Below are 14,332 nucleotides of genomic sequence, written 5' to 3'. Positions count from 1 at the left end.
ATTCGAGTATATATGGATCGTCATCTATACACTCGGGAGGGATTCAGCGTCGCTTTTCTCCCAAGGATAATGCTGTTCGAGTTCTCGGATGAGTTGTTCGTGCGCCACGCTTCGCGGCCGGACCGACACCTCGAATGGAGCCGGATGGCTAATGACCCCGGGGAGGAACTTTAGTGGGATATCCTGGGTAACGCCGTTTTGTACCGGTTTCGAGATACTGAAGACAGCCAGGGCCTGTGCAACAGTGAGGAAGACGTTCGCATCTGCTAGAGTACGCCCAGGGCAGGCTCGACGACCAAACCCGAATACAAGCATGTGAGGATCGCGCTCTGGGAGTTTGCCATCGGGGGAAGTCAAAAAGCGCTCGGGGTTGAAGGTCATTGGGTCATGATAGACGATTGGATCGTGCGTAAATGCCCTAGGATATTGAAACCTGTATCAGGAACTGCTGTCTCCTGGAACGGATAAGAGAAACTCACCAGATGTTTGCAAGAACGGATGACCCCTTGGGGATGAAGTACCCCTCGCATGTATCATCCTGTGTGGACGTGTGCGCTACACTCATCGGTACAACTGGATGCCAGCGGAGAACCTCCTTAACTAGTGCATCTATATAGGGAAGGTTTTCTCGATCTCGGAATTGGGGTAGTTGGTTACTCCCGAGCACTGTGTCGAGTTCCTGCTGAGCCTTGTGTTGCGCCTCCGGGAAAAGGGCCATGGCGAGGAAGAAACTCGCAATCGACGAGACAGTCTACTTTCTGTTAGCCTAACATAATGCGCGCAAGTCTGGCTTTTCCCTCACTGTATCTGCACCCCCGGCGTATAAAGACCCGGCTGACCACTTGATGATATCCTCTTCTTCGGTTCCAGGATCGACAGGATTGTCTCGAAGAAGATTGGACAAGAAAGACGGCACAAAGCGACCGTTACTTATCTCCTGCTTGGTAAACGCGTACGGAACGTCACTGAAGGCTTGTGCTCTCGACTTGTAGGTCTGCGAGATCTTCACGAATCGTGCCCCAGGGAACCAGGCCGGGAGATATTTCACTAGCCAGAGGGTTAGATAACATTCATCCAAGATCCACGACTGCCTCGTTGCTTACGTATCGGAATAAACTCCACCGCCCATGTTGCTGGAAGCAAGGCATATGAGAAGTCCTCCATCGCCTTGTCGGCCAGGTCCACCAGAGGGTCCTGAGCATGTGGTTCAATGGTATACCCATAACCAATTTTCAAAACGATCGCTCCAGCGTCTCTGCTCGCAAATTAGGCCTTGAATACGAGCATACTATGCTCCAAATAGGGGGATTGACTCACTTCCGTATGTGCTGATTGAGCTTGTCTGGCTCATCCAACACCCTCAACAGGAAACGACCGACCTCCGTTGTCTGAACATCGTTGAAGCGGGAAACGGAATTCTTTGAACCGATCTCTTGATACAGGTGTTTCCGTGTCTTTCTTACGTGATCTGGGTTTCTGAGCGCCCCAAGAACATATTGCCAACCCGACCTGGTGATATCAGTCACACACTAGTGTCATCTACATAATGCCTTCCACTGACATGTCAACAAACATATTTTCTGGACGCCCTGAGTGTATAGCGGAACGCTTTTCTAGTAGCTGCACCGCCAACTTAGCATCGTTAAGGACGATAACATGTTTCCCCAGCACAGTGAGTGAGCTAATGGGTCCTGATTTAGGTATGGTCAACATCCCAAGTTGGTATGTCCCACAGGAACTGATTCCTACCATATAGCTCTTTATGTTTTAGCCAGTGCATCCAATCTTGTTGATCTGGGGTTGGAAGATCCTTCAGATTTCCAATTATGGGTTTCTGTTTAGGACCGGGAGGAAGAGGCAGCGGATATCTCTTGCGGCCACAGACGGTAGTAACAACCCAAAGGCCAAGAACAATGAGAAGACCCAACCACAGCGTTAACAACATGACGATAATCGATGTTAAAGATAAATCTTCGAAAGACGATGGTAAGTGAGGGGTGTACGTGCTTTGCTGGACACACCTGGTTTTTTAAGCCTTGAAGAGGGGTTATCTTCACACAAGTACCTACAATATAAATAGTAAACATTGATTGGTCTTGGGAAGTCTACGGGTAATGTTGCAGGATGTATGCATTTGATCCAGCGCCTATAACTCTACGATAGGCCGGTAATCTGCACGTAGGAGGGGGGCGGGATGTACGTGCATATTCATGTGGTCGTTTCGCACCAATGCTACTCTGTATATATACAATCTCTCTGACTGGATCTTGAAACTTATATTTTTGATGGCTTTGCAAAGTCATTGCGGATTGTAGCCTCGGTGCCGTTCATCAATCTACCATTGAATCGCGATGACCGGAGTGCTTACACTCAGTACATCCAATATAAAAATGGTTATAGTAGCTTATATATAGATTATTATACTATAATGCTAATTTACGGTAATTCGGCGACCGAAAATGCTTAGCCTAGACATCAAGCCCACCTGGACACCTGGGCAGTTCATTCGCTCCGATAGATGTTACATGTGAAACATGGGTTCGCTCATGTGGAACATGTAGAAAATAGATGAATGGAGATAAGACTGAACTCGAAATAAGGGAGTCGTCGACCACAATCCTCGATATGTTTGCTCTTCACTTTGTTCGTAGTTGATTGTGTGCATGGATGTGGTGAATGGTGATGATACTATGAGTGTTGCACCCATTTTATGCCCTTGAATATGATAGAAGGCACGCGGTTATATCACCTCAATATCCACCTCTTCCTTTAGGCAGTAGACTCCCTGCTTGCCTCTCCCAGCGAAGCCCGCTCGCCTGGGCGTGCCATCGCCTCCGACCTTTTTCTGACCTGCCACTAGGCGAATACCTCATCTTACTTGAATAAAGAGGGGAACGGTTTCATTGGAGTTCATTGTAGTGTGAAATTGCTGCTAAGGTGATTGTCGGCGGCGGGCCGGGTTGAGATTGAACTTGGGCAGTGCAATATTGAGAGTGATGGAGATTGATGGCTGACGTTCTCCGTGGGCGATGGCTGTGCCACATTTTGCCTTTTTATTACAATTGATAGGGGGTTGGTAAACCTTGTGTGTGACAATTTTGACCCACGTATGTCGTCGTGGAAAATGGAAACGCCGGTATCAATTTTGCTGCATAAATGAAACCACTATAGCAACTTGGTTGCGCCATCGGTGAGCGAATAAACAGACGATCCTGCCCATGGAGTCTCCATGCTTGTGTCTATGATAAGAGCCTGGATCCTAATAGCGCTGATCGCTGCTCTTGGCTTGCGATCGACGTACTCTGGCCTGTGATATCTGTTCATAAGACTACGAAGACACTACGCTGCTGATAATGGTGACCCAGTTGCAATGGTAGCGTTTGCAAGGCGTCGAAGTCGCCTTAAGCGATTTCAGGATATGTGGAAGGATAATGTAAATGGCATAGGATTTGAGACAAGAATCCCAGTACTTAGAAAGGAGTTAAAGTGGGTTATCGGGGTGGTGTTTAAGCACTACACAATCATGGGGTCATCGACTGCACATGACTATGGACTCAGATAGGGTTTGTTATGGATACTGATTGTGGAGGTTTCGAATATTGCGGTGCTGGGCGGGCGGAGATGAGGATCAGGTCTGGTCCGGGCTAGAGCTAAGTACATAGGAGGGATGTGGGCGTGACTCCTTTTCTTTATGGAGCTGGAGAGCTGGAGAGCTGGAGGCTTGGAGCGAAGGTCGTTGCGGCGGATGGTAGTCGAACTGCTGGTAAAGAGGGATGCCTACATAGCCAAAAAGTGATTATAACGAGACATGAGACTTGTCATGCTTCGGAGAACGTGTACCTAGACTCAATCGCTCGGCGACCGTATTTTCAGCCATATGTCGATCTCATAGGAAGAACTCCGTGGAGATCGTTGAATTCATGTTGCGCCCAGTCGTGCCAAGCCAAGCGAAGCCACAAGCCTTTTCCGCACCACATGGCGAACGAAGCGACCTTTTCTCCGCGCTTCCACCCTACTGCTGATAATCTGCAAGCTTGGGTCTTCTGATAAGTGACACAGCGCACCCCGGAAATATTCCATTGTGGCGGAGCACAGCCATTTCGCCTCGCACCTGTGGTCCGAATAGCCTATAGCGAGAATGGCGATCCTGTTAGGCAAAGACGTCTCGTACTGCGAAAGTGCATAGCCGAAGGCGGGGTGGCGGAGATTAACATAGCTAAATTACTAGTTATGGTAGATTCCATAATAAGAAAATTCCTCCCCGGGCGCCAAGGTCAAGTCCAATTCCTAAAAGGGGATTATCCCACTTTGCCAACAGAGATTTAAGTGCCAAGGGGGCTTACTTTTCCCGAAGCATCAGGTGTGAAGATCTTAGTTCCAATTAATTTGCCCCACTCAATTGGCACGAGTATCAGGAGATGTTTGGTATTTCGGGCAATGAAAGCGATGAGGATTGGCTCAGTATTTACATGCAATATTCTCATGCTCGCCGAAAGAGAAGGCTATATTTTCCTCCCAATTTACTGAGGTCTTTCTATGTGTTTTGGTATGGAATATGGGTTCACCGGGAAGATGAAGACTTTGTCCAGTCAATCGTCAACTGGTTCCCCACATCGTCGCCTGAACGGTCGTAGGCGTCCGGCCCACCGTCCTGGCACAGACCCTTCGATGAGGGCCCAGGTGAACAGCCCTAGAGCCTATCAGCGTAGGTGAAGTCGGTCCTAATTCCCTTCTGGGAGTCCAGCTATTTACTGAACACAAAACTGTGGCAAGCCATCTTACCTATTGTAATTTCCCCCAGCAGACCTTGAAGGTGAAAAATATACGGGGAAGTAATTGAGATTACTTCTATCATTTTTGATTGTTGAAATCCTGCAATTCTCATCGATGGGACATCTTCAGGAATGCAGAACAAGTAATCAGCGCAGGGAAACAGTGCTGTATTATATAAATAAATACGTGTATTTGGTCTAGAAAATCGATGAGCAGCTAAATAGTGGTCTAGGTGGTCGGAAATTAAGTGGCTACATAGACGCAAGCGCTACTCAAATCAAAGGGACATGACTCGCCAAAATGGTTTCCGATTTATGGGGCAAAGGAAATAGGGGTAGTGTTGATTCATGAATATTATGGGACCTCTGCACGTCATTCTAGATCCTAGAAGGTGGTTTTGCCTGGTCCAGTCATATCGGTTATATCTTGGGACAATCCCTATGTGCCGAAAAGATGCACTAAAATAGGTCTTTGTTAGCGCCCAGTAAAGTTTTTCCAAGGCTTCCAAGGCTTCCAAGACATCTTGCAAAACAAGAGCCGGGACCCGATGCCCTGGTATCGGCAAAATCTAGCCTTGGCATAGGGTTAGACCGGAGTCTATATCCACCCGTGGACTTGGTATTAAATTACTACAGTACGGAGCATTGCTAGGGTCTTTTTTTGTTATATACCTGCTACCCCATCCGAAATTTCCACATTCGAGCCTCAAAGGTTTCATAAGCCACCACTTGACTCTAATTTTGCGACCTTGACGCCATGGTTGTCTATGCCGATGCGGCCCCGTCCCTAGCGGGCAGCACTATCATGTTGACGATAGTGGCCTTCATTACCTACGGCTTGCGGGTTTACTGCAGACTGACCCGCAAGTCATGGGGAATAGAAGATTGGATTATGACAATAGCACTTGTTCGTACCACACAAGAAATTTCTTATGGCTTGACTAACACGCGATAGGTACCATTTGCTGTGCTTGTCTCAGGATGCCTTGGAGGAGCCTTCAATGGGATTGGCGCCCATAATTCGACACTTGCAAAGCCTGGCAACGAAAAGTACTCGGTGGAAGGAAAGAAGGTGGGCGCAACCTTTGTCAAATTGACGGACATAGCACTAATGGACCAACAAGTTCTTTCTTATCTTCGAAGTTGGCTACTGTGCTGCTATCATCCCGATTAAGCTCAGCATCAGTTGGATGCTGATTCGAGTGGCACAGGGGCGCAAGGCGTACCTCTATGCACAATATGTGGTCATCGCTATGTTCGTGCTTATGAACATCATTGCTCTGATCTTCATTCTGATCAATTGCATCCCCGTGGAGTAAGCATCCCCGCAAGGACTATCGCCTATCTCCGCAAAGAGCCAGATGCTGACCACGCTGCAGAGCCGCCTGGGACGAAGCAGCACTTAAGAATGGAGGCCATTGCCAGCCCGCTTACGTCCTTGCCGATGTGTACTACGCATGCACGGCTGTCAACATCCTTACCGACTGGGTGACAGCTTTCCTGTACGGACCTAAATCCCATCTATTCTCAGAAAGACAAAAACACTGACCGCATTGATAGGCCGATTCCATTGCTTTGGAACGTACAGATCAACCGCAACACCAAAATCTCAATCATTGGCCTGATGGGCCTCGGTGTCTTGTGCGTGGTTTTGCATCCTCGTATTTATTTTCCCATATAGCTAACTTTCAATCTTTGCAGGGCATCGCTATCAGCATGCGTGCGACTAAAGTACACTGTTACCCTGACGAACCAAGTCGACTACCTCCACGGAGTTGCGGACGTGGTGATCTGGGGATTCGCAGAAAATAGCATCGGCATGATCGTTGGCAATGTGGCAACCCTCCGCCCGCTATTCCGCATCCTCCGCGATCGCAAGACCTCGGACTACAAGAATTACAACCGGTCGCTCGGGTACGGTACTGGCAAGGCAAATGCTTCACGGAACTACGAGCTCCCCGAAATCGGGAAGGGCACCAACCACACGACCACTACCTCGGTGATTGACCACAACCGACGGGGAAGTGTGAGCGATGGAGACAGCCAGAAGGAGATTCTTGACAATGGCCAACGGCCCGGTGAAGCTGATATTATGGTCAGCCGGCAGGTTATTGTGGCGTATAACTAGGCTTACTGGGCCTAGGGATTGGTTCTATGCTCCATATACATAATTCTTAGAGAGAAAGCTACAGAATAGAGCGTAATATAATGTATTGATAATGTCTGACTGCTGATTCGGGAAAAAGGGAGGACAAGAAAAGAGGAGAAGCTAACTGCACTATAGTGCTAGTGTGCTCCCCAGCGGAGACCAGGCCAAAATAGACATACCGCTGGGCCGCTGGACAATCGGACGTTCTGATCGTCGTGATGATCTTTCTAAGTTTGGACTAGCAGTTAATTTCCCAGGTGCTCTTAGGTAATTAGTTAGGTGTATCTCTAGCCCTGGAGGGCTGGAGGGCCAGGTACAACATATGTACTCCGTAGACACGGAGTAACGGCCTGACTGATTAGACCCGCACCCCTCCAGGCTCCCGAGGTTTTTATCCATGGGTGACTAACTCTATTATCTAACCTTGGAAACTTGAAACTACTTTAAGATTCTTTGAAAGACCGCATTTTTCTGGACCGTGTCTTGGGATATTGCAACAGCTAGCGAGGTATGACTCATCGGCCTTTGTCATAAGGCAAATAAGGAGGGGGATCATATCGGGGGCCGATGGGTGGGGGTCAAGCCGTCAAGATTTCTGACTGCAGCAAAGAACCAGCCTTTTATATATAGTTGCTCCCGCATTCACGCAAGGGAGTGGGAAGACCTCGTAGGAGAAAACCACATCGGAGCAGGCCAAATCCACCTCTCCACGGGATAGTGGAATCATAAGACCAAAATGGAGAAATATCAGAAGTATCTAGTGGAGCGATAATCCAAACCATCCCCAGACTCGACCAAACATGCTTCCTAGAAATGACCCTTTCGATTGACTGTTGAGATCTCCCTATGTCACATGACATCCCTCTATGTATGTAGTCTGCACTACTTCCTTTCCTCTGTATTCTTACATAGCTCTCTCATACAATATTATCATATTGTTTGCCTTTCATGATCTCTGCCAGCCAGTAGATTCTATCATTGACGTCTTGTGGAAACTCGTTTCTCAACAGCTTCGAACATCGGTTGGTCCATGGATACTCCACCCGCATTCCACGCCATATCACAATATTCTCGAAACCGCCTCCCATTCTCAAATCTATAGCTTGCATCATACAGCTCCCCCATCCGATACCGTTGATCACAGAAATGCCACCGGATATAGCCACGAATGAACGCGTGTATTCCATCTTCCGCAACTACCGAATGTGAGCCGTCAAACACCTCTTGGGCCTTATGCACCGCCCGTATCGCGTCCGCTGCTATCTCATCAAAGCCCTCCTTGATTGAAAGTCCTTTCACGTGGCAGACATTCATCACCAGATTGTTGCGTTCTGCAGTTCCGTAGACATCCGCAACGACACCTTCCTTGTAGAAGGAGAACAGGTCGTTAACCAATGCCCCGACTGGCTCTGTGTGCACGATTGCCGACGTGATATCCTCGAATTGCCCGGCTTCATCTGACATTATCCGAGGAAATATAAATGACCCCATGCATGCGCCTAGCTGTCCTAGACGTCGCAGTTCTGTCGGGTACCGGTCCGAGCCTCGATAGCCGTTGAACTCTCGCGCTTCAATCCAGCAGCTCTGGTAGTAGTCTATTATTGAGCGGAAGATGTTGTATTGGGTGTAGGGTTCGAAATGGCACAGTAGATTCGGGATTTGGCCTAGCGTCACACGCCAGTAAGGGACTTTCTGTTCGTTGCCGTCGAGTAGATCAGAGAAGAATGTTGCCATATCTGCGTGGTAATCTTTCGGCGAGTCATCCATAATGTGAAGTTCGGTGAAGTGGATGGCTATCTGGGCCATTACTTTTCGTGGGATGTTCGGCCAGCAATACAAGGTCAACCTTGAGGTCGTGCGCGTGGCTTTTGTGATCACGTCGTACCTTAGGGAGAGCTGCTCTTGTATAGTTGGCTGAGTGAAGAAGCGGAGCGACTCCTCGTAGATGGATTCGAAGTTTGCTCTGGGCTCGGGAGCTAGAGAGTGGTGAGGCTCATTATATTGAACATCATCGAGGAATTTGACAATGGTGTCAATGAAATGTTCAATAAAAGGAGAGTTATCATTGACATTGTCCATGATTCCAAGAGTAGTGGGACTGTGAAGGCGAATCGTGCTTGGGTAGAATAAGCAGAAGTATCTATGAAATACTTTTCATAAAAGATGTCAACGTCTGTGTACAAGTTATAGATTTGAATGGGAGCTTCGGCCTTTTGTATCTGTGTTCAAGTGAACTCGTGGTGTGGTTTCTTGAGCATAGATACATACATGTACGTGGATTTCTATACGAGATCAGCACGTAATACTTAGCGTAAAAGAATTATGGTTTTAGCCAGTGCAGTGTGTCACCAACATATTCGTGCACATGCAGGCGGCTCTTCTATGTGTACCTTCCGGTGGTAGAATATCATCCTGATTTCTGAGCCTTGCGGATTAGATGACAACTAATTCATGCACAATGCGAAATATAGTCTTGCTAATGGCTCCGCTAGCTATTGTATTCTTAAGTGGTTGACATGGTCTATTCTGACATTAACTTTCTTAACCTATAACTTCTTATAGTGTATCACTTTAAATGCACGGTCAAACCTGCATGCCAAGGTTCACATAAAGAAAAAATCCATTTAATGAAGCTAACAATTAAAAGGTATAACTAGTCAAAATTCTGTCACCATTTATTTCTCTAGAGGAAAAAAAAAAAGAAATATTGTATACCGCTGGCCATTATATGCACTGTGACGAAGGTTATTAAAGATCTGGAAGTCTAAATAACCCCCGGCCTTCATTGTGGCACTGCATTTGCAGCTACGGAACTTTATATCGATACGAAGACACTTAGTGTTATGTAGTGCATTCTATATCTAGAATCTCTCGCATATGTTGGGAAGACGTCTAGGTAACTTGTTTAGAATATGACGTCGAGTAATACTACAAAGAGACTCTACAAAAGTGGGCTAAGCTAAACTTTTGTAGAAGTTTATTCCAGATTGGGAACATGCCACTCCCGACATGCATAGCTACCTATGTAGCACTCGATGCAATGCACTGACATCTAAGGGCATATATAAACCCAGTGAGGGGAAATCTCTATGCTGTGCAACACACGTGCCAGCGAAGGTCTGTTAGATGGAGTAACTGAATTTACATTTCGAAGTATGTATTCCAGTCATTTTCTGACAGTCCCCGGCCCATGTTGGACAAATGATCGCGTAGCCTTTCCCCCTGAACCCAGATGTGGCCACCATATCGTCCACACCACCTGAAGACACTAGATTTGGGCGCTTATGGCGGCAAGGAGCGATATGTCGCTGTTGAGGACTCCGCTATATCGAATAATGTTCTGCTCGATGCGGCCGCACGCTAATACTATGTGTGCAATGGCATCGTCGAAAGATATTAGGACATCTCGTCATGCTTCAGCTTGTCGTAGGTGCCACAGAGCTAGGTGTGCTACAATAGCCGCAGTTTTCGGCTGGTCGGTGACTGGATTAGAGGGCGGGCGATGCCTTAGACGGATACGGCATTGATCCGAAGCTGACAGATTAGACAGAATAAGAGTAGAATACGAGATTGCCTATGTTGTTATCCCGCACGATCCAATGACAAATGATCATCATAGCCTGTAGTCGAACAAGCTCGGATAGATCCGTCGAATAGCAGCCTCCTCGCTACGGAGCGTACGGACTACAAAGGAAAGGAAGAGAAGCCAGAAAAAAACTCGAATTGCTGGACTCTCACTACTACGCGCTTTGGCGATAGTTGAACATATCTTGGGCGGACCATGTTTTAGAGACTGAGCTCGAAGGGGAGTCTATAGTTATCTGTCAGAACCAAGTTCTTGATAACCCAAAATGAAGCACAAGGAAATGCGCACTGACAGGCTAGTCGCTTATCTCTTGGACTGCAATCCGAAGCCGGCTGCCATATCTTCCCATACTTTCTGGAGGCACTCGATATTTTCGTCGGTGGTGGAGAGACGTGCAACCTGGTCAGCGAGCACCGCACGCTGGCGAACTATCTCGTTCTCGATGTTGCTTCGTTCCAGGATTAGCTTTCTAATCACGTTGTTGAGCGTCACGAGCGCGTCTCGTTGCGATTTGGCTCGTTGGGAAGAGTCCGCGGTAGGCTTGGGCCCACCGGTGGAGACCTTGGGGTCGTCATCGACCAGGTCGCGAGGAAATCCCGGGAAAGACATTTCTGTACTGCAGTTAGCCATGCTTTAGAACCAGTTTCCACCTAAAGCTCGCGGAACGCACCGAGGGGATGAGATTGTGAGGTTGAACGAGTCTTGTTAGATATGATAGGTTAGGTGGAATATGAAGGAGAGTTTGTTGAAATAAGGTCAGAGTGAAAGAAAATGATGGTTCGAAGTTGAGTGCATGAGATGTGGAAGTGAGAGAAATATGAAGAAGAGAGACATGCGAAAGAAGAGATAGGGAGGGAGACAAGGTGCTTTTTTGGGCTTATACGCAGAGCAGTTCAGATGGATCCTGTTGAGAAATTGTAGGACGTTCTGGAGGTACTCCAATACCTTCTCTTCAGCACCGACGAGGTTGTCCTCGTCAAGCCATTCGAGATGTTCATTGCCTAGTGCTGACCAGCGAACTAGGTATTGTTTGCGACGACCGCGGCCGCGACCACGGTAGCGCATATCGAGAACTGCGTCGACGTCGGCACGGTCGGTGTCGTCCGGGAAGCGGGAGTCATATGTGGATGGTGGTTCGGCGGAGGTCATATCGCCTTCGGGCGGTGCTCGCTCGAGGTGCTGCACTGAGACCACTGGGTGAGCACCGGCGAGTTCTGGTGGCAACTGGAGGCGGTATGCCAGGCGTCCCACTCGCTCGAGAACACGGCACTTGACGTGGCGCTGTGTGAGCTTACGAGTGATGTCTCGTGAGGGGAGCACGTAACCCGGGTCGGCTCCCTGAGCGAGACGTAGGTAAACGTAATCACCAGTGGAAAAGAAAATTGGGGTGTGTCGGTGGTCATATCACCATATCACTATAAAAACTTATACGAAGGAAAATAATCCCTTCCCCTGCCTGTATTGGTTTAATCAAGGATTATACGCCTCGCATTTCGAAAAGGAATTTTGGCACTCGGATACAGCGCCTAGAACTGTATGCTAGGATTGAAAGCTGGCAATTTCCGCATCCCCTGGATGTACTTCGAAGTTTTGGCGAAAGGGTCAGTTCGAAGAGCAGTATCTGAATACATAACCAAAGGCCAAATCGTGCACGACTCAGAGCAACATGCCAGCGCTGGAAGTTTGCCATAAAGCCAAGGCCCTTAGTGCGTACCGCATCGAAAATGACGAAGTCACATTCATTTCCTTGGAAAGTCTCGATCTTCTGGATATTTAGATCAAGCCACGGGATCTGCGAGTTATTGCTGCGTCTGTCCGTCTCTTGCAAATACGCTCTGTACTGCCATTCGTATCCAGTTAGGATTACGATTGAGTCGAAAGCTCCTCCCGAGAGCGAGGGTGTTAACTCCGATATACCTACCAGCCAGTAACGAGCTGTTAATATCCAAACGAATAAAACGAGAGACGTACTAATAGGCTAGTCGTCTATTTCTTAGGCGGGAGTCCAAAACCAGTTGCCATGTTTTCCCACACCTCCTGAAGGGTTTGGATATTCGCTTCAGTGGTAGAGAGTCGGGCGCTGCAATCAGACTCGTCTCTGACGTAGGTTTCGTATCTCCTGACCCATCATTCGATTCAAGGAGGCCATCGAATTCACGACCGACATCTTCATCCGATTAGGACTTGACGCCTTCGAACTAGGTCTCTTCGTCTGGACCGGTTGGAAAGACTTTTTCGTTGCCTTGTTGACTGGACTGACTCTTCCACGGGGTTTCTCTCAGCACCCATCTTTCCGCAAGAATTGTTGGCGCTCTGTCGAATATTGCATCAAATGGAATGCGCAGGGGACCGGTGACCTTAATTCTGCCCTGCGTGGTCTTTGTTATCGACAGACTCCCAGTACAGTGGGCTCGGTCATTCACCCGTTGCCAGGTGTCGATCTTGATATAGGCAAGTTTTCTGCTTGCCTTGATCGTTATGACCAGATTCGAATTGCACCACACGCTGGCGGATCATCTTGTTTTCGATTTCGTTTTGCTCCAGAATTAATTTCCTGATCACGTCGTTGAGCGCTACTAGCGCGTCTTGTTGGGAGCGAGCTCTTTGTGAAGATTCTGAAGATTCCGAGGTAGGATTAGGTCCACCTGTCATGGCCTTGGGCCCGTTGTTGACCGCGTCGCGATGTAACCCCTGGGAAGACATACTGTATGGCAGTTAGCAATGCCTCAGAGATAATTCGAGTTTAAATTCATGCAGCGCGTACCGAAAGAATGTGATTGTGGGATAGGCAAGGAGGGTGAGATGGTAAGAGTGCAAGTTGTCGGCTGTTGTCAGTACAAGGTGACTCTTTCCGTGAGAGCACATCGGCAACGATATTCTTCCTTCCCGGACGGTACTTGATTAGGAAGTGGAACTGGGAGAGAAATTCACCCTACCTAGCTTGCCGCTGGTTCATCTGACGAGTGGCCATAAAGTATTCGAGGGGCTGATGATCTGTGAGGATTTCAAAACGGTCCTTCCGGGCGAGACCCTCGAGTTCTGGTCGCCGTTCTTGTAGCGCACGGATAATGGCGAGAGGCTCCTTATCCCGTACCTCGTAATTCAGCTCTACGGGTTGCATGGTCTTAGAGAAAAAGGCCACCGGGTGCCAGAAGTCATCGTCGTAGCACTGAGAAAGCACTGCACGCAGTACTCCATCGGAAGCGTCCGTCTCCACTCTCGTTCGTCGAACTGGGTCATAGTGTCGGAGTACTGTGCGGTTATGGGCACTTCTTTCAGGAGTCAAGAGTTGGTCGAAGTAAAATAGTCAACGGTGGGAAAGGTGCATTGAGATGTGAAGTGAGAGAAATATGATAAAGAGAGAAATGCGAAGAAGAGGTAAGGAGGGAGACACGGTGCTTGGGTATTTGTGCGCAGAGCCTCTGCAGTTCAGATGAATCCTGTTGACCCCGCAACACCCTCGACAAAGTCATGAGGCAACAGCAAATCGAGGCCTTCACCCTCGACACCCGCATCAGTTCCGGGAATGAGGCCATATCCATTGTCGGTTCGTCTGCTTCACTCCTTCGACGATCTCTTGCTCACTCTCTCTCTCCGGCTGGATTGGATTCATATCCATTGGACGAACGCCTTCTTCCAGACATTCTCTCGGTAGGAGTGTCAGCTGCCTGCTATTGTCGATGCAAGGTGACTCTTTCCTTGATAGCACATCAGCCACGATGTTCTTCTTCCCTGGGCGGTACTTGATCAGAAAATGAAACGCGAAAGGAATTCGCTCCACCTCGCCTGCCGCTGGTTCATCTGTCGAATAGTCATGAAATACTC

At 48.2% G+C, this 14,332-nt stretch overlaps 6 protein-coding genes across 6 annotated transcripts; 1 reads left to right on the top strand and 5 right to left on the bottom strand.

Annotated features, from left to right (window-relative positions):
• Positions 1-24: 24 nt before the first annotated feature.
• On the bottom strand, positions 25-1,945 carry N7489_003386 (cytochrome P450; the record flags this gene model as incomplete). The annotated part of the gene is made up of 7 exons (XM_056709141.1): positions 25-418; positions 480-751; positions 803-1,047; positions 1,104-1,255; positions 1,318-1,509; positions 1,562-1,691; positions 1,750-1,945. The coding sequence occupies 7 exons, from the start codon at positions 1,943-1,945 to the stop codon at positions 25-27; spliced, it is 1,581 nt and encodes a 526-aa protein (XP_056573443.1).
• A 3,584-nt stretch (positions 1,946-5,529) lies between these two features.
• On the top strand, positions 5,530-7,192 carry N7489_003385 (uncharacterized protein; the record flags this gene model as incomplete). Its single annotated transcript, XM_056709140.1, has 7 exons — positions 5,530-5,679; positions 5,728-5,844; positions 5,897-6,087; positions 6,152-6,274; positions 6,333-6,413; positions 6,474-6,890; positions 7,057-7,192. 7 exons carry the CDS (start codon positions 5,530-5,532, stop codon positions 7,190-7,192), a joined length of 1,215 nt encoding a protein of 404 aa, XP_056573442.1.
• A 704-nt stretch (positions 7,193-7,896) lies between these two features.
• Positions 7,897-9,000, bottom strand: N7489_003384 (Trichodiene synthase; the record flags this gene model as incomplete). The annotated part of the gene is made up of 1 exon (XM_056709139.1): positions 7,897-9,000. The coding sequence occupies one exon, from the start codon at positions 8,998-9,000 to the stop codon at positions 7,897-7,899; it is 1,104 nt and encodes a 367-aa protein (XP_056573441.1).
• Positions 9,001-10,810: 1,810 nt separating this feature from the next.
• On the bottom strand, positions 10,811-11,116 carry N7489_003383 (uncharacterized protein; the record flags this gene model as incomplete). Its single annotated transcript, XM_056709138.1, has 1 exon — positions 10,811-11,116. One exon carries the CDS (start codon positions 11,114-11,116, stop codon positions 10,811-10,813), a length of 306 nt encoding a protein of 101 aa, XP_056573440.1.
• A 147-nt stretch (positions 11,117-11,263) lies between these two features.
• Positions 11,264-11,918, bottom strand: N7489_003382 (chromo domain-containing protein; the record flags this gene model as incomplete). Its single annotated transcript, XM_056709137.1, has 2 exons — positions 11,264-11,845; positions 11,916-11,918. 2 exons carry the CDS (start codon positions 11,916-11,918, stop codon positions 11,264-11,266), a joined length of 585 nt encoding a protein of 194 aa, XP_056573439.1.
• A 1,004-nt stretch (positions 11,919-12,922) lies between these two features.
• Positions 12,923-13,210, bottom strand: N7489_003381 (uncharacterized protein; the record flags this gene model as incomplete). The annotated part of the gene is made up of 1 exon (XM_056709136.1): positions 12,923-13,210. The coding sequence occupies one exon, from the start codon at positions 13,208-13,210 to the stop codon at positions 12,923-12,925; it is 288 nt and encodes a 95-aa protein (XP_056573438.1).
• Between the last annotated feature and the right edge of the window lie 1,122 nt (positions 13,211-14,332).

This window comes from Penicillium chrysogenum (genome assembly GCF_028827035.1).
Source record: "Penicillium chrysogenum strain IBT 35668 chromosome Unknown utg000001l_segment0_segment0, whole genome shotgun sequence".
Taxonomy (NCBI): Eukaryota; Fungi; Ascomycota; class Eurotiomycetes; order Eurotiales; family Aspergillaceae; genus Penicillium; species Penicillium chrysogenum.
The sequence above is the reverse complement of the archived record's forward strand: the minus strand, read 5'-3'. Positions and strand labels throughout refer to the sequence as shown.